The sequence below is a fragment of the Hemitrygon akajei genome, chromosome 13 (genome assembly GCF_048418815.1).
Source record: "Hemitrygon akajei chromosome 13, sHemAka1.3, whole genome shotgun sequence".
Taxonomy (NCBI): Eukaryota; Metazoa; Chordata; class Chondrichthyes; order Myliobatiformes; family Dasyatidae; genus Hemitrygon; species Hemitrygon akajei.
The window spans coordinates 57,321,608-57,348,548 of NC_133136.1; the positions used below are offsets into that span (position 1 = coordinate 57,321,608).

The 26,941-nt window shown below is 45.2% G+C and overlaps 1 protein-coding gene across 1 annotated transcript in view; it reads left to right on the forward strand.

The window, feature by feature from the left end:
* ociad2 (OCIA domain containing 2) overlaps positions 1–26,941 on the forward strand; it is a 51,963-nt gene that overhangs the window by 20,137 nt on the left and 4,885 nt on the right. The window contains exons 3-5 of the mRNA XM_073063953.1: positions 5,671–5,724; positions 18,600–18,647; positions 24,046–24,175. Of these exons, the coding sequence (XP_072920054.1) occupies positions 5,671–5,724; positions 18,600–18,647; positions 24,046–24,175 (232 nt within the window). The remainder of the gene's footprint in view (positions 1–5,670; positions 5,725–18,599; positions 18,648–24,045; positions 24,176–26,941) is intronic.

Below are 26,941 nucleotides of genomic sequence, written 5' to 3' on the forward strand. Positions count from 1 at the left end.
CAATCGTGCCATCGGTAGGACAGGCTCCTTTCGGTTATATGTCGGCAGAGGTTCTTCAGGTATAATCTCCTCATCAAGATCATATCTGGTCACCTAATTTGCTAAATCATGCCAATCCATATCTCCATATTCATACTTCTCCCTCTTTCAGATCCAAAAGCACGTATTATTCCTCTCTGTGCAGCAAGTGGGTCCTGCAGCTTTTGGATCTGCTTTAAACACTGTGTTTTATTGCTAGTGTTACATTTCTTCTCATGTACTGATTTATGTATCTCATTCATAGCTGCTTTTAAATCACTGTATTATTTCTTTAACTCCTCCAACTTGTTCTTAGCTGAATTGGCTTCTTCCTTCTGTTTACATCTTTCTTTAACTATTTCCTCACACTTCAGCTGAAATCAGTTCATATGCACCAGATCTGTACTTCTCTGTCCCTGCAAATCAATAACTTTTTCTTCAGGGGTTCCTACCTCCTCTTGGAGTCTTTTGTCATAGAGAGTCATAGAGAAATACAGCACAGAAACAGGCCCATCAGCCTATCTAGTCCATACTGAAAAACCATTTAAACTGTCTACACCCAACAGCCTGCACTGCGACCATAGCCCCCTCCAATCCCTACTTTCAATGTACCTGTCTAAATTTCTCTTAAATGATGAAATTAAGCTCACATTCACTGCTTCATCTGGCAGATCATTCCACACTCTTAACCTTCTGAGTGAAGAAGGTTTCCCTCATGTTCTCCTTAAACTTCTCACCTTTCACCCTTAAGGTATGACCTCTGATTGCAGTCCCCCCAACTTTAGTGGTAAAAGCCTGCTTGCATTTACCCTATCTATACCCTTCATAATTTTGTATACCTCTATCAAATCTCCTCTCAGTCTTCTATGTACTAAAGGATACAGTCCTAACCTATTGAATGTTTCCTTATAACTCAGGTCCTCCAGACCTGGCAACAACCTTGTAAATTTTCTCTGTACTCTTTCAACCTTGTTTACATCATTACTGTAGGTAGGTGACCAAAACTGCACACAATACTCCAAATTAGACCTCTCCAATGTCTTATACAACTTCAACATAACATCTCATCTTCTGTATTCAATACTTTGATTTATAAAGACCAAAGTGCCAAAAGCTTTCTTTTCAACCTTATCAACCTGTGATGCCACTTTCAACAAATTATGGACCTGTACTCCCAGTACCCTTTGTTCTACCACACTCCTCAGTGCCCTACCATTCACTGCGTAAGACCTACCCTGGTTGACCCTACTGAATTGCAAAACCTTGCACTTGTCTGCACTAAATTCCATTTGCTATTTTTCAGCCCATTTCTCCAGCTAACGTGGATACCTCTGAAAGCCATGATTGTCTTCCCACTGTCCACTACACCCACAGTCTTGGTGTCATCCACAAATTTGCTAATCCAGTTAACCCCATCATACAGATCATTGATATAGATGACAAACATCAAAGGACCCAGCACTGATCCCTGAGGCACACCGCTAGTTACAGGTCTTCAGTCAGAGAGGCAATGGTCTATGCGCACTCTCTGGCTTCTCTCATAAAGTCAATGTCTAATCCAATTTACTGCTGTTGTTGCTGAGTGCATCAAGTTGTCATCGACTCATGACAACACCATGGATAACATAGCTGTCCATACAATTTTCATAGCAAGATACAGAAGTAGATTGCCAGGCCTTTCTTCCGTGCAGACAATGCTGCTGCCCAGGTTGGAACCCAGCTGGATTCGAACTCAGAACCCTCTGCCTTGATGTCCAGTGCTGATGCCACTACACCACTGGCTGGCCCAATTTACTACCTCATCCTGAATGTGAGCAATTAAACCTTCTTGAATAGCCTCCCATGTGTACATGGTCAAATGCCTTACTAAAGTCCATGTAGACAACACCCACTGCCTTGCCTTCATCCACTTTCCTGCTAACTTCATCGAAAAACTCTATAAGATTGGTTAGACATGACCTGCCACACACAAAGCCATGCTGGTTATCCTTGATCAGTCCATTTCTATCCGAATACTTATATATCCAGTCCCCTTAGATCTTAGATACCTTCCAATAACTTTTCCACAGCTGGTGTCAGACTCACTGGCCTATAATTTCCTGGATTCTGTTTAGAGCCTTTTTTAAACAGTGGAACAACACTGGGTATCATCCAATCCTCTGGTATGTCTCCTTTCACTAAGGATGGCTTATGTATCTATGTTAGGGCCCCGGCAATTTCTGCACTTGTCTCCCCTAGGGTTCAAGGGAACACCTTGTCAGGCCCTGGGGATTTATCCACCATGATCTGCCTCAGGGTAGCAAATATCTACTCCTCTATATTCTATACAAGGTCCGCGAAGTTGATATCACTTGGTTTCATTTCTATAGACTCTGTATCAGTCTCCCGACTACAGATGCAAAGAACGTATTTAAGATCTCCCCCGTCTGTTTTGGCTCCACACATGGATTACCGTTCTGGTCTTCCGGAGGACCAATTTTGTCTCTAGCAATCCTTTTGCTCTTAATGTACCTGTAGAATCCTTCAGGATTCTCCTTCACCTTGTCTGCTTGAGCAACTTCATACCTGCTTTTAGCCTTGCTGATTTCTTTCTCAAGTGTTCTAATCTATCTATCCTGCTCGACTTTCATTTCTTGCCAATATTCCGGTATTTCCTGCTGTAATCTATATAACTCAGCTTCTGCTTTGTGCCGGGATTCCAGGTTTACCTGTTGTAACCTATCGCATTCGGCATCAGCTTTTTGCCAGCATCTGTTTAAATCCTCATTGAGGCAGGTCACTGCTACTGGCTTCAGTAGCTGCTTAAATTCCTTGTCTGACAATTCCCCTTAGGCAATTTTTAAAAGAGCTTTTCCGCCTTCACTGCTGATGTTTCCAGCATACTCCCAATATTGTGGCCATTTCCCCAAAATGTAATTCTGGATTGTTGGTGCATAGCCAAGTGGTTAAGGTCACACGAGTGAATCTGCAGATGCTGGAAATAAATAAAAAAAACACGAACTGCTGGCAGAACTCAGCAGGCCAGACAGCATCTATGGGAGGAGGTAGTGACGACGTTTCGAGCCAAAACCCTTCATCAGGAGTGAAGTAACATGGGATAGTCGAGGGGGGATAAGAAGTGGGGGGAGGGATAAAGTAGAGAGCTGGGAAGTGATAGGCTGGAGGGAAATGGGCTAGGGGGAAGGTGGAGAATTATGGGAAATAAAAGAGAAAGAAAGGTAGGGCTGGGGGGAGATTATAGTGAGGGGGGGAAAAGAGAGAGAAAGAGAACCAGACTAAAATTATAGATAGGGATGGGGGGCAGAGGTATCAACAGAGGTCAGTGAGTTGGATGTTCATGCCTGCAGGAAGGAGGCTACCTAGGCGGGAGATAAGGTATTGCTCTACCTAGGCGGGAGATAAGGTATTGATGCAGGTGAGGCACCACTTCACCTGTGAGTCAACTGGGGTGATATACTGTATCCGGTGCACTCATCCCTGCAAACGGAAGAAGTGCTACACCTGCCCCCACACTTCTTCCCTCACCACCATCCCAGGCCCCAGACAGTCCTTTCAGGTGAGGCATCACTTCACCTGCGAGTCAACCGGGGTGATATACTGTATCCGGTGCTCCCGATGTGGCCATTTATACATAGGGGAGACCCGCCGCAGACTGGGAGACCGTTTCGCCGAACACCGGCGCTCAGTCCTCCAGCAGTGGCGGGATCTCCCTGTGGCCACACACTTCAATTCCACAGACCACTCCCACTCCGATATGTCTGTCCATGGCCTCCCCTACCATCAAGATGAGGCCACATGCAGGTCGATGGAGCAATACCTCATCTCCCGCCTAGGTAGCCTCCTTCCTGCCGGCATGAACATCCAACTCACTGACCTCCATTGATACCTCTGCCCCCAATCCCTATCTATTATTTTAGTCTGGTTCTCTTTCTCTCTCTTTTCCCCCCTCACTATAATCTCTCCCCCCAGCCCTACCTTTCTTTCTCTTTTATTTCCCATATTTCTCCACCTTCCCCCTAGCCCATTTCCCTCCAGCCTATCACTTCCCAGCTCTCTACTTTATCCCTCCCCCCACTTCTTATCCCCCCTCAACCATCCCATGTTATTTCACTCCTGATGAAGGGTTTCAGCCCGAAACGTCATTATTACCTCCTCCCATAGATGCTGTCTGGCCTGCTGAGTTCTGTCAGCGTTTCGTGTTTTATCAAGTGGTTGAGGTGTTGGTCTAGTGATCTGAAGGTCACTAGTTCGAGCCTCAGCTAAAGCAGCATGTTGTGTCATTGAGCAAGGCACTTAACCACACATTACTCTGCGACGACACCGTGCCAAGCTGTACTGACACCGGTGTGTATTGCCCTTCCCTTGGACAATATCAGTGGTGTGAATATCATGGGCAACTGCCGGTCTCCCATACAACCCTGCCCAGGCCTGCGCCCTGGAAACATTCCAAGGCGTAAATCCATGGTCTCTCGAGACTGATGGATGCCTATTATTACTTCTGGAGGAGTGCCCTCCAATCGAAACAGAATTGAATTCTTTAAAACTGAATTCTTTACCTCAGGTCTGTACTAACTACCCAGCCCCAGATCTCTCTGTTCCTCACCCACCTGCTCCTGCTTGAGTCTCCTTCTGACAAAACAGGAGATTTTACCATAAGCCCACAACAGGGAAGCCAATTCTGTTTAAAGAATTGCCCCTTGATATAATGATCATGGAGGCACAGAGAGAATCTGTAATTACCAACAAGTACCCTTATTGTCTCAACGGTAGAACACGTGAACCTACATTACCAAATACCTGTGTGCAGACCTACTACGTTTTCCTGAACTTTCATGAACAGAAAAGAGAAAAGGTAACACCAGTTATATCTTTACTGCTGACCACGTGTTCCTCGTAGTCACGTTTCATATCTCTAAGTCCCTAGGGCACCTCACACCCACAATGGTAACACTCCTATACAGTCATCACTACCAGCACACTTGAAGGTCTGCCTTTATACTTGTTCCTTAGCAACTCAAATGTTGCATTCCAGTGTCATTGGCAATAGGTCATGTGTCTCACCTTTAACACCCTTTTTATTGGCTCTGCTCTAACACAGCTTCCGTTTATTGCCCTATTCCCAGCAAGTGACAATCACTAATATATGGCTCTTTGTTCTCAATCAGCAACCAATTTGAATCACGCAGGACAGATACAGAGCCCAACAGTCACAGTCCTGCATGCAATATTTGTGAGATGTTCTTTGATATAATAACTTCTTATTTGGAAATTATCTCCAGTTCAGCACATTACCAGGAGCATCATTATGTCTACTTTAAAACATTGATCGAGCCAAGCAACTTAAGCTCACAAAATGGAGAACACAGAGTCTCTTCATAAAATGGCAGACTCCATATCTTATACCTCTTGATAAGAACAAAGGGAATTAGCTTATCTGCTTCCACTGTCCTTGATTCATTTGAATTCACTGACATGTAAACTGTAATTCTTTCTGGCCAACAAGTTTAAAAGAAATAATGGATTTTGACTTCTTCTGCCACTGTAACCTTTGTGCCACAAACATAATACTTTTGTATACAATTGTGCAGATGCTTGTTTGGCAATAAACTATTTGATAGAATACTGTTTATCTGTGAATTTTTTACTTTACAGCTCTGCCACTATCTCTTGGAAGTATGCTTGTTGCGCAAGGTTTGGTGTACAAAGGTAATGTAAAAGATTAATTCACAATAAAGCTGCTTATAGTGAAAATGTAAATATAAGATTAAAATAATCAATTAATAAAATTTGGGATGAATTTCAACAGATTCTCTCTAGCAATCATTTACAAACGTAGTTTTGGTCGATAATCTGAAGGAATAATGGTGGAATTTTCTCCATTTGGTGGCCAAATGTTTCACTTTTAACTGTCTACACACTTCCAGTGGTCTTTAAATTGGTGAAGTCACTGTCATCTAGAGCCTTGTGTGGCATGCCACCCACCCACTGGATAAGTGCATGTGTAAGCAGGATATTTGATAGTCGTGCTCTTTAACAAATCAGATCATTACCAAGACACAGAAGAGAAAAATCTGAGTTCAGTAACCTAGGTATTACAAAGTTCTTTGTTTCCGGAATTGAGTCCATTACAAACACTTTTGAAGTAGCATGCACTGTCAATGAGTTTAGCTTGCTCAGATCTAACCCCTGCCTACAGCGTTACACCACAGAACTCTGCAATCATACTTTAATTCAGTATTGCTTATTTACAGGGTGTGCTTCAGCCTGCTAACTCTCTTCCCACTCTGTGGGCAGTATTCCACCTGCTGATCAAAGGTGCCCAGCTGGTTCCCAGCTTTATGCTGAACCTTGTTGATGGGAAGCCCTACTTGAATATGGCAGGCTGCAATAATTGTACATATAAAGGTAATGGCTGACCTTCTAGAGCTCCATGCTCCAGCCTATAACCACTTCAATCTCTCATAGTTAGATGTGTATTCGATGGTATGTGCTAAACTCTGGCCAAAGGCTATTTAAAAAGACCATTAGTTACTCACAAGTTGTTTGCTAGTTTAATTCCTCTATCTTGGAAAGAAAACCATTCTTCTGTCTGGTTTGAAGAGCCCAAGGCATAAAAATAAGATTTGACTGGAGCAGATTGGGAAGGAAAACAGAAATGGGGTCTGTGGGGTGGGTACTCCCTCTTGATAACTGGTCATCAGGTGTGACGTGTTTGTCAGTGATTTAGAGAATGGAATTGGTGGCTTTGTGGCAAAGTTTGTGGATGATACGAAGACAGGTGGAAGGGTAAGTAGTACTGAGGAAGCAATGCGATTGCAGAAGGATTTAGACAAATAGGAAGAATGGGCATGAAAGTGGCAGGTGGATATAGAGTTGAGAAATGTATAATAATGCATTTTGGTAAAAGGAACAATAATGCAGACTATTATCTAAATGGGGAGGTAAGTCAAACATCAGAGGTGCAGAAGGACTTAGGTCATCATGCAAGACTCCTAGAAGGTTAATTAACAGGTTGAATCTGTGGTAAAGAAGGCAAATGCTATGCTGGCATTTCTTTCAAGGGGAATAGAACATAAAAACAAGGAGATAATGCTGAGGTTTTATAAGACACTAATCATGCCACATCGACTATTGTCAACAGTTTTGGGCCCCATATCTCAGAAAGGATTGTCATTGAAGAGAATCCCGAGGAGGCTCATGAGGATGATTCTGAAAATGAAGGGGTTAACATATGAGAAGCGTTTGGCAGCTTTAGGCCTGTACTCACTGGAATTTAGAAGAATGCAGGGAGATTTCATTGGAGCATACTGAATGTTGAAAGGACTAGATAGGATGGATGTGGAGAGGATGTTCCCTATGATGGAGGAATCCAGAACTAGAGGGAACAGCCTCAAATTTGAGGGGTGATCCTTTTAGAACAATGGTAAGGAGGATTTCTTTTAGCCAGAGTAGTGAATCTGTGGTATGCACTGCCACAGACGGGGTAGAGGCCAAGTCCGTATGTATATTTAAAGCGAAAGTTGATAGTTTCCTTATCAGTCAGGGCATCAAAAGATAAGGCAAGAAGGCAGATGGATGGGGTTGAGTGGGATCCGGTATCAACCATGATGGAATGGCTTAATTCTGCTCCTGTGTCTTATGGTCTAATCATAAACTCAGTGAGAAATACCCTTTGGTCTGCCAGTGCATTGAGATCTTCATGGGGGAACGATGCCAATTGTCACGTTCCAGGCTGCTGGTATATGTACAGTGGAATGCACTGAAGGTTGGTACAGCCACCACAAAGCTTGGTGAGGAAGGACAACAGTGCAGAGTTCTTCTGGTACTGGAGAAGGGCTGGGGGAGGAAGCCCCTCAATTATTATATGAAGATGCCACCCCAGGGGGCCAAATGAGTGGCAACAGTGTTATTAATTAATTTAGGAATGTAATGGACCGTACTGGAAGCATCAGCTTTGAGTGTACTCTACACAGTAGTGTGGTTTGTGTAAAGTGTTTAATATTTAAGTAATATTTGAGTATAATTGTAAATATATGATTAATAAAGCATTCTTTGTCTACATAATACATTATGGGTTATATGTAAGAAGTATGAGAATGCCATACATCATTGTGTCACCGAACCATACATGAGTGTCTGACTAAACAAAAAGGAAGAGGAGAGAGATACTTGTTAAAAAAGTGCGGTGCATTTTTCATCCAATGAGGAGAGAGATGTTCCAGTTTAAAAAAAAGGCAGAAAACAGATGAAGTTAACAAGCAACAAGTACGGCCACAGGTTCATAAAGAGTGAGCACTGGCTGATGATAATAAATTTTTAAAAAGCAGAAATGGCTGGCTGCACTGTAATGATAGAAACATTCAATTGCTCAAGAGATAACTGGATGATGTATATTGAATAAATTGAGCAGCAAAAACAGGAAGGCAACATTATGGGGCTGTGATTAACTGAGACATCTACAACTTGAGTGGAGACCCATCTACCATATGCATGCCACATCGCCTGCAATAGAGTCAACTAAAAGTGAATTAAGAAGGGTACTGGATGATGCCACTGCAGTGTTCAGGGATGGCATTAGAAAACTCAAACATGCAGTTTCAAGGGTAAAATTGTGTTAAACTAACTAAAATGCTATACCCAAGTTTGACAAAGCATGTTCAGTTTCTTATACCATCTGTGATAAAGTAGACGGTGAGCTAGATCGTATGGAGGCTGAAGGAATTCTTTCCAAGATTGAGTGGAGCCATGAGCAACTCCAGTGGGACCCAGCAGCCAAGAAGGATGGGTCTGACAGGATCTGTGGTGATTTTAAGGTCACCATCAACCCAGTATTGAAGGTAGATCAATACCCTCTGTCCAGATAGAGGATAGCTTTGCAAACTTTTCTGGAGGGAAACACTTCAGCGTAGTGGGCCTACTTGCAAAGTGAGATGGAAGAAGAGTCCAAAGTGTTTCTCACCATAAACACTCACAAAAAGCTTTATCACTATAATAGGCTTATTTTTAGAATAGCATCTGCACCTGCACTCTGGCAGAAAGCTATGGGCTCCGAGCACAATGCAATAAGTGTGAATTCTTTAAACCAAGCATCAGTTACTGTGGTCACACTATTGACACATAAGATTTACACAAGTGTGCTGAGGAAATTCAAGCAGTGGTGGATGCCCCAAGGACAAAGTGGCACAGTCCTCTTCAGGAATTGCCAATTACTGTAACAGGTTCCTGCCAAATCTTGCTCCTGCTTGAACTCATTACTACAGATGGGGAAGAAATGACAATGGACAAAGCAGTGTGAGGTGGTTTTCCAAAAGGCAAAGGAAATAAGATATCAGACACTATACTTACACATTATGATCCATATCATCCAGTGAGGCTTCCCTCTGACGCTTTGCTTTATGGCATAGATGCGGTAATCTCACATATTATGAAAGATGGAAGTGAATGCCTCACATCCCTTGCATCACACACAGATTAACAGAGAGGCCTTAAGTCTGGTTTGAGGTGTAAAACTTTTCAACCAGTAGTTGTATGGGAGAGAGTTTACCCTCATTACTGATTATCAACCCTCGTGCCCATTTTCAATCCACAAAAGGGTGCTCCGCTAACGACAGCAGCACGAATGCAGAGATGGGCTCTGTTTCTTGGATGACACAATTACAAGACTGAATTCAAGAGGACAACTAATCATGGAAGTGCTGATAGATTGTCCCATTTGTCATTGAAAAAGGAAGTACCTGAAAAAATTGCAGAAGAGGACACTTCTCTTGACGTATTCTCCCTAATGCAAATCAAAAGTAGGGAGACAGAGATTATGGCAGGGATGATCCAAAGGGAAACCAGAAAAGACCCCATACTGTCTTGGGTCTGCATGGCAGCCCAAAATTGTTGGAATGTGCAGCAGAAGTCCAAGTTCCCCCATTTTTATCAGCACTGGGCTGAACCTGCCCTTGACAGAGGTTGTGCTATGTGGTGTTTGAGAGTTGTTGTGCTATCCAAGCTGAGAGCTAAAGTGTTGGAGGAGCTACATGCCAGGCATCTAGGTGGGTCAAACTGAAAGCGTTGGCTCAAAGCTGTCAGCTGGCCGGGAATAGCCTGCCTTGCACTGATGGCGATCCCATCATGTCCAGAAGCTGACAAGAGCAGTGCCTCTCCATCCCTGGGAATGACCTGCATTGCTCTAGCATTAGATTCATGTGGATTTTGCCAGACTATTCATGGACACAAATTATTTGGTATTATTTGGTTGAGTTAAGTATTGTATGTAATTAGTTTTGCTACAACAAGTGTATGGGACATTGGAAAAAAGTTGAATTTCCCCAAGGGGATGAATAAAGTATCTATCTATCTATCTATCTATCTATCTATCTAGTGGATGTAACTACAAAGTGCGCAGAAGTTTTCCCAATAGTCTCCATTACAGCCTTGCACACTGTTGATGTATTGATGTGATTTGTGCTCTTCTGAAGAGTGGTGTTCCAAACATTTAGTCAGTGACAATGGACCACAGTTTGTTTCAGAACGGTTTCAGGCATTCCAGAAAATGAATGGAATAAGCCATATTACATCTGCACTCTACCATCCAGCTACAAATAGCTTGGTGGAAAGGTTTGTCCAGAGACTGAAGAATGCACTGTGAACAATGTTAGCAGAACACACTACACTGAATCAGAAGCTCATCAATTTCCTCTTTGCACATCACAATGCTGCACATTCCACAAGCAACAGCTCACCAGCTCTGCCATTCCTGGACCATCCCTTACACTCGCTCTTGGATCTCCTCAAACCCAGTCGCAGAAGGAGTGTGCAGGACAAACAGCTGAGACAAATAAAGGGGTCCTCAATCAAGGAGGTTCAATGTTTCACTCCTGGACAAGCAGTCCTGGTGAGGGACTACAGAGATGATCAAATGTGAGTACTTGGAAAGATTAAGGACAGAACTGGACCACTCTCCTACAGTGTAGGTATTGCATCTGATGTTATCTGGAGATGTCACATCAATCAGTTGAGGAGAACAGAGTCAATTCTTGGAGAAGGAAGGTGTCCAGACCTGTAAGAACCACTTCCTGCAGTCCCAGAGTCAACTCCTACAATCACCATGGAGGAGGCCCCAGAACATGAGACTGACACAGGGATGAGTGTCGTGTATTTAATATTTCAGTAATATCTCTTAAATTTAAACTATCATGCTCAAAAGATAATTGCAGGGCAGCATTTTTTATCTACTCACCTGAACTGTGGAATTCAATATCTAAAACTACAAGGGGTGTAGACTCAATTGACACTTTAAATTGCTAACTCAAAACTTGTTTATCTAATGTTTCATGTTTGCACTTAATCCCACTGTAAAGCACTTTGAATTATGTTTTCTGTGTGAAGTGTGCTCTATAAATAAGTTACTATTATTATTGTGTATTTTTATTTTTTCTCAGTTCTAGCTGGTAAAACCTGAGGTACAGGCATAGCCAAGCACACTCTTTTGTCAATTGCTAGTGTGACCCTCAGGCTCAGCCAGCACGTGCTCGTCTAGGGGAAGACAACTTCTGGCCCCGCCAAACTGAGAAATCTGGTTTGTGTGGATGCTGTCTGATGTGTTGCCCGGTTACAAACCAGCACCGCAAAATACCAGACAGTACACCATGTGCAATTAACTGATAAAACTTTATAAATCTTAATCTGATGAGGCCGGGCTCAGGCCTCAATCGCCTTTATACCGGGGTCTGTGGGAGGAGCCACAGGAGCAGTCATCAGGGGGTCTGTGGGAGGAGCCACAGGAGCAGTCATCAGGGGGCGTATCCAGACAGGTATATGTAGTTCACCACATTCACCCCCCCTTTGTTTTAAAAGAGAGTCCCCATGGGGCAAAGTTTCTTACAAGTATATTTACAGGTTAAGTCTATCAGGTGGTCGAATCTGTTGCTGCGATCTACGTAGCACCGGCTGTGATTGCACAGGTGCCGGTGGTGATTGCACAGGTGCTGGTGGTGATTGCACAGGTGCCGGTGGTGGTGATTGCACAGATGCCGGTGGTGGTGATTGCACAGGTGCCGGTGGTGATTGCACAGGTGCCGGTGGTGGTGATTGCACAGGTGCCGGTGGTGGTGATTGCACAGGTGCCGGTGGTGATTGCACAGGTGCCGGTGGTGGTGATTGCACAGGTGCCGGTGGTGATTGCACAGGTGCCAGTGGTGGTGATTGCACAGGTGCCGGTGGTGGTGATTGCACAGGTGCCAGTGGTGGTGATTGCACAGGTGCCAGTGGTGGTGATTGCACAGGTGCCGGTGGTGATTGCATAGGTGCCGGTGATGATTGCACAGGTGCTGGTGGTGGTGATTGCACAGGAGCCGGTGGTGATTGCACAGGTGGTGGTGATTGCACAGGTGCCGGTGGTGGTGATTGCACAGGTGCCGGTGGTGATTGCACAGGAGCCGGTGGTGATTGCACAGGTGGTGGTGATTGCACAGGTGCCGGTGGTGGTGATTGCACAGGTGCTGGTGGTGGTGATTGCACAGGTGCCGGTGGTGATTGCACAGGTGGTGGTGATTGCACAGGTGCTGGTGGTGGTGATTGCACAGGTGCCGGTGGTGATTGCACAGGTGCCGGTGGTGATTGCACCGGAGACGGAGGTTCTGCTGGTTCCGGCCTGACTGGAGGTGTCAGCCCACTAGGCGTCAGTGATCCCTCATGCGTGTGTGAGGCGCCTGGTATATGCGCGTGCGAGACGCCCGGTATAGGAGTGTCGTGAGGAGTTTTTGTAGGTGTCACCTCGGGTACAGGGTTCATAGTTACCGTGGAGTGTTCGGGGTAGTGGTCTGCTGCTCCTGCGGGCGCCAGGTCGCGGAAGGAGACCGTGTCCTCCCGCCCATCAGGTAAGACCACATAGGCATACTGGGGGTTCGCATGTAGAAGGTGAACCCTCTCGACCAGCGGGGAGTATTTATTGCTCCTCACATGTTTCCGGAGCAGCACTGGCCCTGGGGACGTCAGCCAAACTGGTAGGGTGGTCCCAGTGACAGACTTCCTGGGAAAAGAGAATAGGCGTTCGTGAGGGGTGGCATTGGTGGACGTACATAACAGGGAGCGGATAGAGTGGAGTGCCTCGGGGAGGACCTCCTGCCATCGAGAGACCGGCAATCCTTTTGACTTAAGGGCTAAAAGTGTGGCCTTCCACACAGTGGCATTCTCCCTCTCCACCTGTCCATTACCCCGGGGATTATAGCTCATGGTCCAACTAGTAGCAATGCCCCTAGCTAGCAGGTACCGGCACAGCTCGTCACTCATAAAGGAGGACCCTCTATCACTGTGGATATAGCAGGGATATCCGAACAGAGTGAAGAGCTGGCACAGGGCTTTTATGACGGACGTGGTAGTGGTGTCGGGGCAGGGGATGGCAAAGGGGAACCGCGAGTACTCGTTGATAATGTTGAGGAAGTCGACATTGCGGTCGGTGGAGGGAAGGGGGCCCTTAAAGTCAACACTCAGTCGCTCAAAGGGGCGGGTGGCCTTGACAAGTTGTGCCTTTTCAGGACGGTAGAAGTGCGGTTTGCACTCAGCACTGACTTGGCATTCCCTGGTCATCATCCTGATGTCCTCCAGGGAGTACGGCAGGTTCTGGGCTTTCACGAAATGGTAAAATCGGGTGACCCCCGGGTGGCAAAGATGTGCACGGAGGGCGTATAGCTGGTCGAGCTTGCGCTGGCACACATTCCCTGGGATAGGGCATCAGGGGGCTCATTGAGCCTTCCAGGCCAGTACAGGATATCATAGTTGTAGGTGGAGAGTTCTATTCTCCAACGCAAAATTTTATCATTTTTGATTTTGCCCCGCTGTTGGTTGCTGAACATGAACGCAACTGAGTACTGGTTGGTCAGCAAGGTGAACCTTTTGCCGGCGAGATAGTGCCTCCAGTACCTAATAGCTTCCACTATGGCCTGGGCTTCTTTCTCCACGGCGGAGTGCCGAATTTCAGGGCCTTGAAGGGTACGAGAGAAGAATGCTACTGGCCTGCCTGCCTGATTGAGGGTAGCAGCCAGCGCGAAATCGGAGGCATCACTCTCTACTTGGAAGGGAATGGTCTCGTCCACCGCATGCATCGTTGCTTTGGCAGTGTCCCCTTTAATGCAGCTGAAGGCCACGCGGGCCTCGGCAGAGAAGGGAAAAGTGGTAGACTTGACCAGGGGTCGGGCCTTGTCTGCGTAATAGGGGACCCATTGGGCGTAATAGGAAAAGAAGCCCAGGCACCGTCTGAGGGCTCTGAGGGTGGTGGGAAGAGGGAGTTCTAACAGGGGGCGCATACGGTCGGGATCAGGGCCAATGACCCCGTTTTCCACGACATACCCAAGGATAGCGAGTCGGGTGGTTCCGAACACACTCTTGTCCCTGTTATAAGTAAGGTTCAGGGCTTTGGCCACTTGGAAAAATCGTTGGAGGTTGGCGTTGTGATCCGGCCAGCCGTGACCACAGATGGTGATGTTATCCAGATAGGAAAATATGGCCTTCAGTTGGCACTGGTCCACCATCCAGTCCATTTCCCTCTGGAAGACCGAGACACCATTTGTGACACCGAATGGGACGCGCAGGAAGTGATAGAGCCTGCCGCCCGCCTCGAAGGTGGTGTAGGGGCGGTCCTCTGGGCGGATGGGGAGCTGGTGATAAGCGGATTTCAGATCTATGGTCGAGTACACCTTGTACTGAGCTATCTGGTTGACTGTATCCGCGATGCGGGGTAGGGGGTACGCGTCAAGCTGCGTGAACCTATTGATGGTCTGGCTATAGTCCACGACCATCCTATTTTTCTGCCCGGTCTGAACAACAACCACCTGGGCCCTCCAAAGGCTTGTGCTTGGCTCAATGATCCCCTCCCTGAGCAGCCGCTGCACCTCTGACTGAATGAAGGCTCTGTCCCCCGTGCTGTACCTCCTGCTTTTAGTTGCCACAGGTTTACAGTCAGGGGTCAGGTTGGCGAACAGCGGTGGGGGAGGGATCTTGAGGGTGGAGAGGCTGCAAGTGGTGTCAGTAGCGCAGCTGTCGGCATGGTGCTGGGTGGGATGTGTGGGTCGGTGTGTGTGTGTGGTCAGTAGCGGGGTATATGACGAAGTCCCACAAAACTGAGGATTCCTGACAGTGAGTGGTGGGAGGGGCCCGTCATATGCCATAGTCACACTTACGAGGTGGCTCTGGAAGTCCAGCCCCAATAGCACAGGCGCGCACAGTTGAGGCATGACCAGTAACGCAAAGTCCCGATATTCTGTGCCCTGCACCACCAATGTCGCTACACAACCCACCCGGATGTCTGTGGAATACGACCCAGAAGCCAAGGTGACCCTCTGGCTTACCGGCCGTGTCACAAGTCCGCAGCGTTGCACTGTGTCCGGGTCAATAAAACTCTCAGAGCTGCCCGTGTCAAACAGGCAGCTAGTCCTGTGCCCCTCCACCAGGATGTCCATCATTGACCTTGCGAGCTGGTGTGGGGCGCTTTGGTCGAGGGTTACAGAAGCCAGAGTTGAACCGCCGTCTTGGTGCCTGGTAAGCATCGGTGGGTAGGGGGCGGGGCATGTTGGCGCCGACAAAGATGGCCACCCCCATCCGGGCATGCAAGATGGCGGCCCCCATGCCTCGCACAAGGTGGGCAGGCAAGATGGCGGCCCCCATGCCTCACACGCAGCGCTGCCCGACCCCGCTCGTGGTTTAGACTTACAGACCTTGGCGAAATGGCCCTTCTTCCCGCAGCTGGAGCAGGTCGCTTCTTGGGCCGGGCAGCGTTTTCAGGGGTGCTTTTCGAGTCCGCAGAAGTAACACTGTGCGGGCTTACGACTGGCAGCAGCTGTGGTCGGTTTCGGGGAGTTTGTGGACTCGCGACTGGCAGAGGCAGTGGTGAATTTGCTCGCGGGTGGCGGGGTCTGAGGTGTCCACAGGACTGGCGGGGGATTGCGCGGCTGGACAGCGTCAGTGTTGTGCAGAGCAGCCTCCAGCATGTCGGCCGTCTCGATCGCCAAGCGTAAGGTAAGATCGGCATTTTCCAGCAGCCGTTGGCGCACGCACACTGACCTGATTCCTGTAACAAAGGTGTCTCGTATGAGGAGCTCCGCATGCTGTTCCGCCGTGAGAGTTTTGCAGTCGCAAGTCCGCACGAGTGTCTGTAGGGCTCGGAGAAATTGGGCGCTCGATTCTCCAGGCCGCTGTCGTCGCGTAGCTAAGCGATGTCTTGAGTAGACGGTGTTCACCGGCTGCAGGTACTGTCTTTTGAGGGTGTCCAGTGCCCCTTGGTAGGTCGGCAGGCCTCTGATAAGTGAGTAAACTTTCGGGGTGACCCTCGAGAGGAGAATTCGGTGCATAACAGCGGGTTCAGTTGCACTAACCTCCTCCAAGTATGATTGGAAGCATGCAAGCCAGAGTTCAAAGGCAAGAGCTGCTTCAGGGGCTTGGGGGTCCAAATCCAATCTTTCCGGACGTAAAATGCTTTCCATGTTTTAAAACTTCCAGTCAATAAAACTGATGCACCATCAATAACTCTCTCTGAGACGTGAAGGCGAGATATCGGCTTTTATTGGCTGGAAGAAAGAACAAGCAGTAGTTGACCACCATACTACATCCTGGAGACTGAGGGCCGGGCTCAGGCCTCAATTGTCTTTATACTGGGGTCTGTGGGAGGAGCCACAGGAGCAGTCAGTGGGGGGGCGTGTCCAGACAGGTATATGTAGTTCACCACAGAAACCTTACAGGATGTTACACAGCAGTGAAACCTTACAGCATGTTACACAGCAGTGAAACCTTATGGCATGTTACACTAGGAACCTTTGGACTATTCTGGTGGTACAGTATTTGATATTGTGGCTTTCTGGAGATCTACATAATGCTATTGTGTAGTGACTTTGGGATTATATCAGTTGTAGATATTACAATTAGGACAATGTATACTCTGTTCATGTTCCATAGTCTTTCAATTTCCTCTTTTAATTCAGCATATTTCTCTTGTTTTTCACTTACTGATTTCTGTAAGTTATGTGTGTTTGGAATGGCTATATCTATTAAGTAATTTGTTCTTGCTTGTATTATCATTACTATTATTTTCTTTTGTATTTGCACAGTCTGTTGTCTTGTGCACATTGATTGTAGGTCTGTTGGGGTGGTCTTTCATTGATTCTATTGTCTTTCTTGTATTTTCTGTGAATGCCCACAAGAAAATTCATCTCAGGTAACATATGTACATTGATAATAAATTATAATAATACATGTTCCTTTATCTTTGAGATATATTATCTCACATTGTGAATATTTGTTATTATTGAAAGGGAAAGGTGATCTTCAGATAATTTTGGGGTAGGTAAACAGAATGGATACCTGAGAAATAAAAATAAACTTGACTATTTCATCTTTTATGTCCTCAGGTTGTCATCATCAATCCTATTCTCCCACTAATTCCCCTGTAACCTACTCTGTCCCACCAGGATTTGCCTTAACAAGGAATCATTAACAATGGCCAATTAGATTATCAACCAACACAGTTTCAGAGCAAGACACACAAAATGCTGGACGAACTCAACAGGTCAGGCTGGACCTATGGAATTAAACAGATAGTCAAAGTTTCAGGCTGAGACCCTTCTTCAGGACTGAGAAGGTACTGGAGGAAACTGAAAAATGTAGTGACAGGGAGAAGGTGAAAAATCCGTGAGATGGCACTGGTGGTCAGGGACAGATCCAGGTAGTTTGAAATGTTTGGCAGCAGCACTACCTGTTGCAAACAGTGCCATCCTACTCACCAGTGTTTTCTGCATTGTGCTACTGAGTCATTGATGAACATAGTAACCGAGTGGTTTCTCGTGCCCCACAAATGACCAGGAGACGCAGAAGATTCTTCAAGTATTCAACTTTAATTTGCAAATCAAAGCTGAGACAGTCATTGAGCTAGTCGCTGATTGTCTACCGATTCTTTGGACATAGCATTTTTTATAGCAATTTCCTGGTCCAGTTGCATTAGCATATCTATAGTCTATAGTAGTCTATAGTTGCGTATCACACGTACATCCTGCCACTATTGTTTCTATCCATTGACTTAATCATGTTCTAATCTACATCTCTTAGCTACCTCCCATTAACACACCATTGTCTTCTACATTCTTAAGATTTCGTGACTTAATCATGTTCTAATCTACATCTCTTAGCTACCTCTCATTAACACATCATTGTCTTCTACATTCTTAAGATTTCATTCTCCTAATAAATTGGGTACATGCATAGCAAATAGCAAGTTTCAAAACTGACTACATAGCTTTGGTTACACAGCAAAATTTATACTTTTATACTCCAGTACAAACAGCCTGACAATCGGAAAATTGATGGCCAAAGGAAAACAGACAAAAAGGCATAAAAATGTAACCCAAATGAAAGAGTGAAAACTCACCTGTTTAAAAGAATGTTGATTCTAATTATCTATTAAACAAAGCATTCTGTTATTGTGAAACTTTTAATATCTTTCAGAGAAGCTATAGATCTGAGGAATTTATGTTTTTGAAAGTTATTACGTGAATGCATTACTTAACCAGAAAAAATAACAATTTTAACTATTTCTTATGCTTCCTCTGTAGGAATTCTTTCTCCTTCAAAACGGTTTGGGTCGATTCCTAAGGTTGCCTGTAAGTTATTGATCTGTCTTATTATAGTGTAGATTACGATGTAATATATAATGCTGGATATTGCTTTCACATAAATGGTTGCTAACTTTACATTGAGTTGGTTTTGTTCTGCTGGCAATTTTTCCTCCATGACTGAGCCAAAACAGTCTGAAGTCTGTTACCAACCTAAACAGCTCTCTTCTAGGGAGTGCAATTTCCACCTCTTCCCATCTACCATCAGAAAAGCAGAACTCAGAGTTGAGGTAAAATCCACAGATTTGTTTTCCCTGTCATGAATTTCCTGGGGGCTTGACCCAAGTGCAGAGCAGTTGAGATGATTTTAGCAATGAGTGATCACTATAAGTGACTAGTTTTGTTCTGCAGGGGTCGGTTTTGGAACCGCTTCTTTTTATGCTGTACATCAATGATTTAGATAATGGAATAGATGGCTTTGCTGCCAAGTTTGCAGATGATACAAAGGTTGGTGGAGGGACAGGTAGTGTTGAGGAAACAGGCTGGCTGCAGAAGGACTTAGGCAGATTAGGGGGATGGACAAGAAAATGGAAAATGAAATACAATGTTGGAAAATGCATGGCCATGCACTTTGGTAGTAGAAATAAATGTGCAGACTCTTTTCTAAACTGGGAGAAAATCCAAAAATCTGAGGTGCAAAGTGACTTGAGAGTCCTGTGCAGAACATCCCTAAAGGTTAACTTGCAGGTTGAGTCGGTGGTGAGGAAGGCAAATACAATGTTAGCATTCATTTCAAGAGGTCTTGAATACCAGAACAGGGAAGTGATGCTCAGGCTTTATAAGGCACTGGCGAGGCCTCACCTTGAGAATTGTGAACAGATTTGGGCTCCTCATCTAAGAAAAGATGTGCTGGCATTGGAGAGGGTCCAGAGGAGGTTCACAAGGATGATTCTGGGAATTAAAAGGTTATCATACAAGGAACGTTTGATGGCTCTGGGTTAGTACTCGCTGGAATTCAGAAGGTTGAGGGAAGATCTCATTGAAACACTTTGAATATTGAAAGGCCTAGACAGAGTAGATGCGGAAAAGATGTTTCCTATGGTGGGGGAGCCTAGGACAAAAGGGCACAGCCTCAGGATAGAGGGGTGTCCATTTAAAACAGAGAAAGAGAGAAATTTCTTTCGCCAGAGAATGGTAAATTTGTGGAATTTGTTACCACAAGCAGCCAGAGGCCAAGTCATTGGGTATATTTAAGGCAGAGATTGATAAGTTTTTGATTGGACGTGACATCAAAGGTTACAGGTTATAGGATTCTGTGCACAGGGGCAAATTTCAGGTGACATGTCCCCTTGTCTCTACCTAGTGGACCCATTTTCCTGGATGCAGTGGGCACTCGATGAGTGGGTGATCAGCTGCTATTCAGTAAGAGTACAAATTGTTTCTCCACCAACGCTCATGCTCTTGGGGGGGAGGGGTTAAGGGAGCTCTCTTGGGTTCCCTTGGGTTCTGGAGACATTGCTGATGAGGATCCTGCAGCCTGAAGTTATCCTGAGAACAGAACTGGTGTTCTGGCTGTTGATATGGATGTTTGTTTCATAAGATGCTTGTCAACACAGAGGGCCAGAGTGATGAGACTTTCGAAGCTGGTGGGCATCTCCCAGGTAGATAGCTCATCTTTCATGAGCTTCGAGAGGCCATGATGGTAAGGGGCCAGCAGTGCATCTGCACTCTACTGTGAGGGTCTTGAATTTCACTGTGTAATCCAGTGTGAGCCTTGACGCGGGTAAGGAATCCAACCTGCTGCCTCCCAGGTGGTGGAAATCTGGCACGTCCCAGTGGCAAGTTCCTCATATTTATTGCAGATGGTGTTTTATTGTCCCAGTTAGTGGAGACCAAGGTCAGAGAGATGCACTGGGACAGGAAGTTGTGGCATCGGAATAAGGATTTGTCAAAGTGTTTGGGCACTGGAACCTGGGGCTCTAAGGGGAGAGGTTGACTGGCACGGAGGCATTGTAGCTAGACGGAGAGTTGGCTGAGAGTGGTGAGCAGATGTTCAATGGTTTCCTGCTGCTTCTGGATCATGTGCAGATAACCTCTTTTAGGCGAGCAAGATCAATCGCTCATTCACCTATCCTCTCAGAAAACGTAGAGGAGGCTTGATCACTCTCCTATCCTTTTGAAATCCTTTGAAGCACTACAACAATTCTGTGTATTTTTCAGTTATTAACACCTCTCCACTGGCAGGACATCCAGCTAAAACCTATAATGAATCATCTCCGTTTCTGGGGTGGAACCCCAGTACTGAGAAAGACTCACTTCCTCTCCAGCCCTATGAGTTCTGAGATGACCATTTTCTCATATGCTTTGTGAATAACCAGTTCAGTGATGACTTGAAACTTTGTCATGGAATATGTGCATAAGCATTGCTTTTGTTAACTGATGTTGGGGTGATCTTATTGCTGGGGTAGAGGCAATGTAGGTCGAATGGTTTCCCACCTGTCCAGGAGATTAGTTTGTTAGAAGTGAGCTGTAGCTTTGTTTCAAGACAGTTTGAGAAGAGTTTTAGGCTGACGATGCAGCATTGCTTGACAGCAGTCTGCACTGCGTTTGGATCAGTTGTGGAAAGGTTGGCCAAGACTATAGTTCGCAGGCTATTGTGAAACATAATGCAAATTGGAGGTTGAGACATAAGATCTGGAACAACGGACAATCTGCAGGAGGAACTCAGGTTGAACAGCATCTGTGGGAGGGAAAAATGCAAACATTTCAGGCTGAATCACCGTATCAGGACCAAGAGTGAAGAGACGAGATCGCCAGCATTGAGAGGAGAAGGGGAGTGACAAGAAAGGACTATAAGGTGATTGATGGACTGAAAATAGGCAGGTGGTGGTGGAGGAGGGGGAGGAGGTTGAGTGAGCAGGGGTGGCCCAGGAGATGGTGTGGAGGTGAATGGTAGACGATCCAGACCAAGAGAAAAAGGGAATAAACAACAGATGGAGTGAGGTGGGAGAAGGGGAGTGTGAAGGTTGCAGACAACTGCTGAATGGAGCTAAGCAAGAACATAAGCAAGCACCAAATTTCTTGGTGTTCACTTGGCGGAGAATCTCGCCTGGTCCCTCAACACCAGCTCCATAGCAAAGAAAGCCCAGCAGCGTCTCTACTTTCTGCGAAGGCTGAGGAAAGTCCATCTCCCCCCCCCCCCCCCCCCCATCCTCATCACATTCTACAGAGGTTGTATTGAGAGCATCCTGAGCAGCTGCATCACTGCCTGGTTCGGAAATTGCACCATCTCGGAGATTGCAAGACCCTGCAGCGGATAGTGAGGTCAGCTGAGAAGATCATCAGGGTCTCTCTTCCCGCCATTACGGACATCTACACTACACGCTGCATCCGCAAAGCAAACAGCATTATGAAGGATCCCACGCACCCCTCATACAATCTCTTCTCCCTCCTACCATCTGGGAAAAGGCACCAAAGCATTTGGGCTCTCACGACCAGACTATGTAACAGTTTCTTCCCCCAAGCTATCAGACTCCTTAATGTCCAGAGCCTGGACTGACACCTTACTGGCCTATTGTCTTGTTTATTATTTATTGTAATGCCTGCACTGTTTTGTGCACTTTACGCAGTCCTGAGTAGGTCTGTAGTCTAGTGTAGTTATTTTCTGTGTTGTTTTTTACGTAGTTCAGTGTAGTTTTTGTACTGTGACATGTAACACCATGGTCCTGAAAAACGTTGTCTTCATTTTTACTATGTACTGTACCAGCAGTTATGGTCGAAATGACAATTAAAAAGTGACTTGACTTGACTAAAGCACTTCTAGTGCTGGATTCTGATTAGTAAAGTGAGAATGGGATCCATTAGAGGAGAAGGGAGAGTGAATGACAGTTGGAAACAGATGGGGTGTCGGTAGGGAGGGTGGGGGAAGCCTTTGTGTGAAGTGGGTAGAGCCAGGAAGGAGAAGGGGACAAGGGTGGGTGAAGGGGGCTAAGGAGGAGGGTAGGAAGGGATCAAAAGTGGAAGGATTAGGTGGGATATGAAAATAGGCCATGGTTTCTGTCAGGTGATGGAGTCACAAGCTTTCTGTGGTTTTAAAAAAAGGAAAATATTGCAGAAGTCTTCCCAGGTGGCAAAAGTTTCAATTGTTACGTACCCCGTAACTGGGTCACTTACCAGCAAAGATAGAGAGGTCCGTTGAAGTCTGATGGTACTATTTTTAACAGTATTTATTGATAAAAAGACACAAAAAAATATCAATGCAAACATACAGATAATATACTTCGTCAATACTAAACCTAAAAGTGCGGGTATAATAATAATCAATAAGAAATAGCTCTATCGTTGTCTGGGGGATAATGTATTGTCCGATGGAAATATAAAAGTCACTGCAGTTCATTCAAGCTGCAGCTCTTTGGTTGGAGAGAAAGACGGATTAAAACTTGCCCGTTCCTTTTATGATGTCAATCCTTCGAGAGTCGTTGGGAGTTGAGTTCCCCGTTGTTAGCTAAAAACCGTCTTTCCGTGGCAAAGGTCACCGATTCCGGGCAAATGAAAAGCGGACGCACGTGGCCTTCCACCGGCTTTCGCTATTACGGGATCGCTAGCATTTCTTCTGGTGCGTCTGAGGGGCTGTTCCCACAGACTGTCTTTTATCCTGACCCACACGGTCTCAGATGTCAATCAGGTTGAGATGATGATGCAATCCCTCCACCAGCCTCCCCCTTGGTTCATTGCCTGGGGCATCGAGGCATCGTCCAGGATGCAATACACAAGTCCGTCTCCAAGAGACAATAGCCGTTATCAATGGTTCCGCCTTTCGGAGGCCAGGACACATTCCAACACCTTGTGGATTCGGCATGTCTTTCTCTCATTTCCTGTGTCTCCTGAATGGACTCAATAGTGATCTTGCGATTCTCACAAAGGAGGGGGCTACCCCCGCACCCTTCGGCCCCGCAGAGCTGTGGTACATTCATAACACAATAACTGCAACTACATTTGTATTCTTTGCTGCAAATGGTTGTAATTACAGAGTCTGAGGTCTTCCTGCTCTTGGACACATGGGTTTCCCTGGGTTATGGCAAGGTTCTGCCCTGTTAACTGTTCTTAACCCCGACAGTTCACAAGTCTGAAACGCAGCCACAAACCCAATTCTACCATCGGAGGATGCCTGTAGCCCCTCAGAAGCCAACAAATCCTGCTGGTCTCCCAGATACTTATTCATATACATGGACTGTATATAAACTGGGAAGGACCCGTACATATGTGATTAGGAAAATGGATCAGAAAAGAACTAGGTGGGTTAGACATGATCGGATCCCCATTTCTCCCCATCAGAGCCATCTCCAGAGAAAAATATCCCCTCTCCATCCAAATCTTTAATGTTGTTTCATATTTCTCAGATTTTGCAATCATCCTCATCACTTTTTTTTTGTACATGACCCTGCAGTAGCTGGAGTGCTTGGATTTGCGATCGGAAAAATTTCTTATATTGGAGCTTGTCGTAAGAAGTTTGAAGGTGTAGATTTTCAGCATTTTGGAAATAAATTGCCTCAAGGATACATGGGCTTCTTGTTTCGGTGAGTAATTAACTCTAATTACAAGGACGGTCTCAGATAGATACATAGATGAAATAAAACTGGAGGGCTATGTAGTAGGGAAGGGTTAGATTGATCTTGGAGTAGATCTGTACTGTGCTGTACTATTCTATGTTATGACACAAAATACTCTGCCACAAATGTAATTATAATGTTGCAGTGATGTAGCTGTGGAAATGTTTCAGCCTTAGATGAGTGTTATGTTTGTAACTCCAAAATATAAAACTAATTGAAAGCAAGAATACTGGGCCAGGAATATGTGTCTTAGTTTAGTTTTACTTTAAGCAAGGCACACACATATGATGTAGTGGCATGATAGCGTATGCCATTCACGTACTCTTACATATAATATGTAATGCATTATGTAAACAACCAGGAATGATTTATCAAACAATACATTTACAATAGTACTCAAATACCACTGAAATATTAAATACACAACACTCCTCTTTGCTTGGCTGTAAACTCCAACTTAATATAGAATGCACCTCAACTATATACACAGTATACTATATAATAGAACTAACATATAGACATCTATAGAAGAGTAAATTTTAAATTTCCACATTCAGGTCTGAAGATTTAATCTGTGGAGGATTTCTTAGACTTGTGGGATAATGTCATTTCTGACAAGGGGAGGTCACCGTGCTTGGCAAATGAGACTTATGGCTGTGAAATCATCTCAAGTTCTGAGGCCTGTGAAACTATCTCACACTCCGGGACTTCCTTTGTGGTGGTTGTAGCTGACTCTGGGTTTGCAGGAAGTGGTTCTGACAGCTCTGGACAGCTTTGTTCTCTAACAATTGACTGTGCTCTCCTCAACTGATTGTGTTGTCTCCTGATGTCATCAGGTCCAATCTCCACTATGGTCCAGTTCTGTCCATAATCTTTCCAAGTACCCATTTTGATCACCTGTGTAGTTCCTCACTAGAACTCCTTTCCCAGGCTTGAGATATTGAACCTCCTTGTTTAAGGAGCCCTCAATCTGTTTGTCCTACGTACTCCTTCTGAGATTGGGTTTGAGGAGATCCAAACATAAACGCACGGAACGACCCAGGAACAGCATAGCTGGTGAGATGTTAGCTGTGGAGTGTGCTGCACTGCGATATGCAAGGAGGAGATAGGCAAGCTTCTGATTCAGTGCCATTGTAGTGTGTTCTACTGACATTGCTCACAGTGCGCTCTTTAGACTCTGGACAAACCTTTCCACCAAGCCATTTGTGGTATGGTGCAGATGTAATATGTCTTATTCCATTCATTTTCAGGAATGACTGAAACTGTTCCACAACAAACTGTCATTGACTAAGTGTGTGGAACACCAGTCCTTGAGAAGAGGCTTCTCAACACATCAATGGTGTGTCAGGCTGCAGTGGAGGCTATTGGGAACACCTATGGCCACTTTGTAGCTGCAGCCACTACTAGCAAAAAATTTGTGCCCATGAATGGTCTGGCAAAATCCCCAGGAATGCTCTGCCAAGGTAGTGGAAGCCATTTCCAGGACCGGAGAGATGTCGCTCTTGGCATCTTCTGGATGTGTTGGCATCCCAAACAGTGCATAGCAAGCTACTCGATCTTCTGATCTAGTCAAAGCTACCAGACAAATCTTTGACTGACATGTAACTTCTCCAACACTTTAGCTCTTTGCTTGGATGATACAACTTGACTTTTTATCTTTGTGCAGTCCATTTACGTTTGTCAGCCTGACATGCTCTTTGCGTATGTCCTACTTTGTTGTATATACTGCAAGTTTCACCTTTAAACCTGTATTAGTCTGGTGTATGTGAACCGCTGCCACAACGGTAACACAATTTGTTCGTCCAGACAGGTTTCAGTTTAGATGTTACAATTTTGTTCATGCTCAATTTCATTCTCGATTGTAACTCAATTATGTCACTGTCTGTGGTTTGCATTGGTACAGCAATTTCAACTGCCCTTTTAAATTTGAGTTGTGCTCCAGTTAGGAGCTGTTTTTGAATGCTATTTTCTACAATTCCACAAACTCAGACAATGTACAGACTATCTCTTCAATTCAGCCACATGCACTGAAATGGAGTCTCTTTCCTTTTGATTTCACTTATGAAACATGAAGTGTTCTGCAATCAGCAATGGTTTTGATTCTAAATGTTCTTACATTCCTTTCATGATATCAGAAAAAGCTTATTTTGGCTGGTTTGGTTGCAGCAGCTAAACTTCTAAGAAAACAGTATGCCCTTCCACCTATTATTACACTCAGCAAAACTGGCAGTTGCTTTGCATTGGTGGTTTAATTTGCTTCAAAATACTGCTTGATTTGCTCAGTCTACAATATCCAGTTATCCCTTGTGCAATCGAACACATCTATCTTCCCAATGTAGCCAGCCGTTTCTGCTTACTTAAAATTATTATTATTACCTGGTGTTCGCAGTTTATGAACCCATGAATTTGTCCATCTTCTGCCTTTTTTTAAAACTCGTCTGTATCTGTCCCTTCCTAAAGAAGCATGTGCTGTCCTTATTTTTACTCGACCATTTCTCACTGCACCTTTTTAAACACTCAAGTGTCTCTTCAACAGATAGGTAGTTGTCTCAGGTTCTTTTAAAATATTCTCATCATCACAGTTATGCTTTCTATCTCCATAACATAAAACTGATTGAAAGCAAAAACATGGAGCTGTGCATGTATGTCTTAGTTTCATTTTTACTAAATGTGAGGCATGCAAATATGATGTGGTGGCATGATGACATATCCCATTCATTTACTTTTACTTAT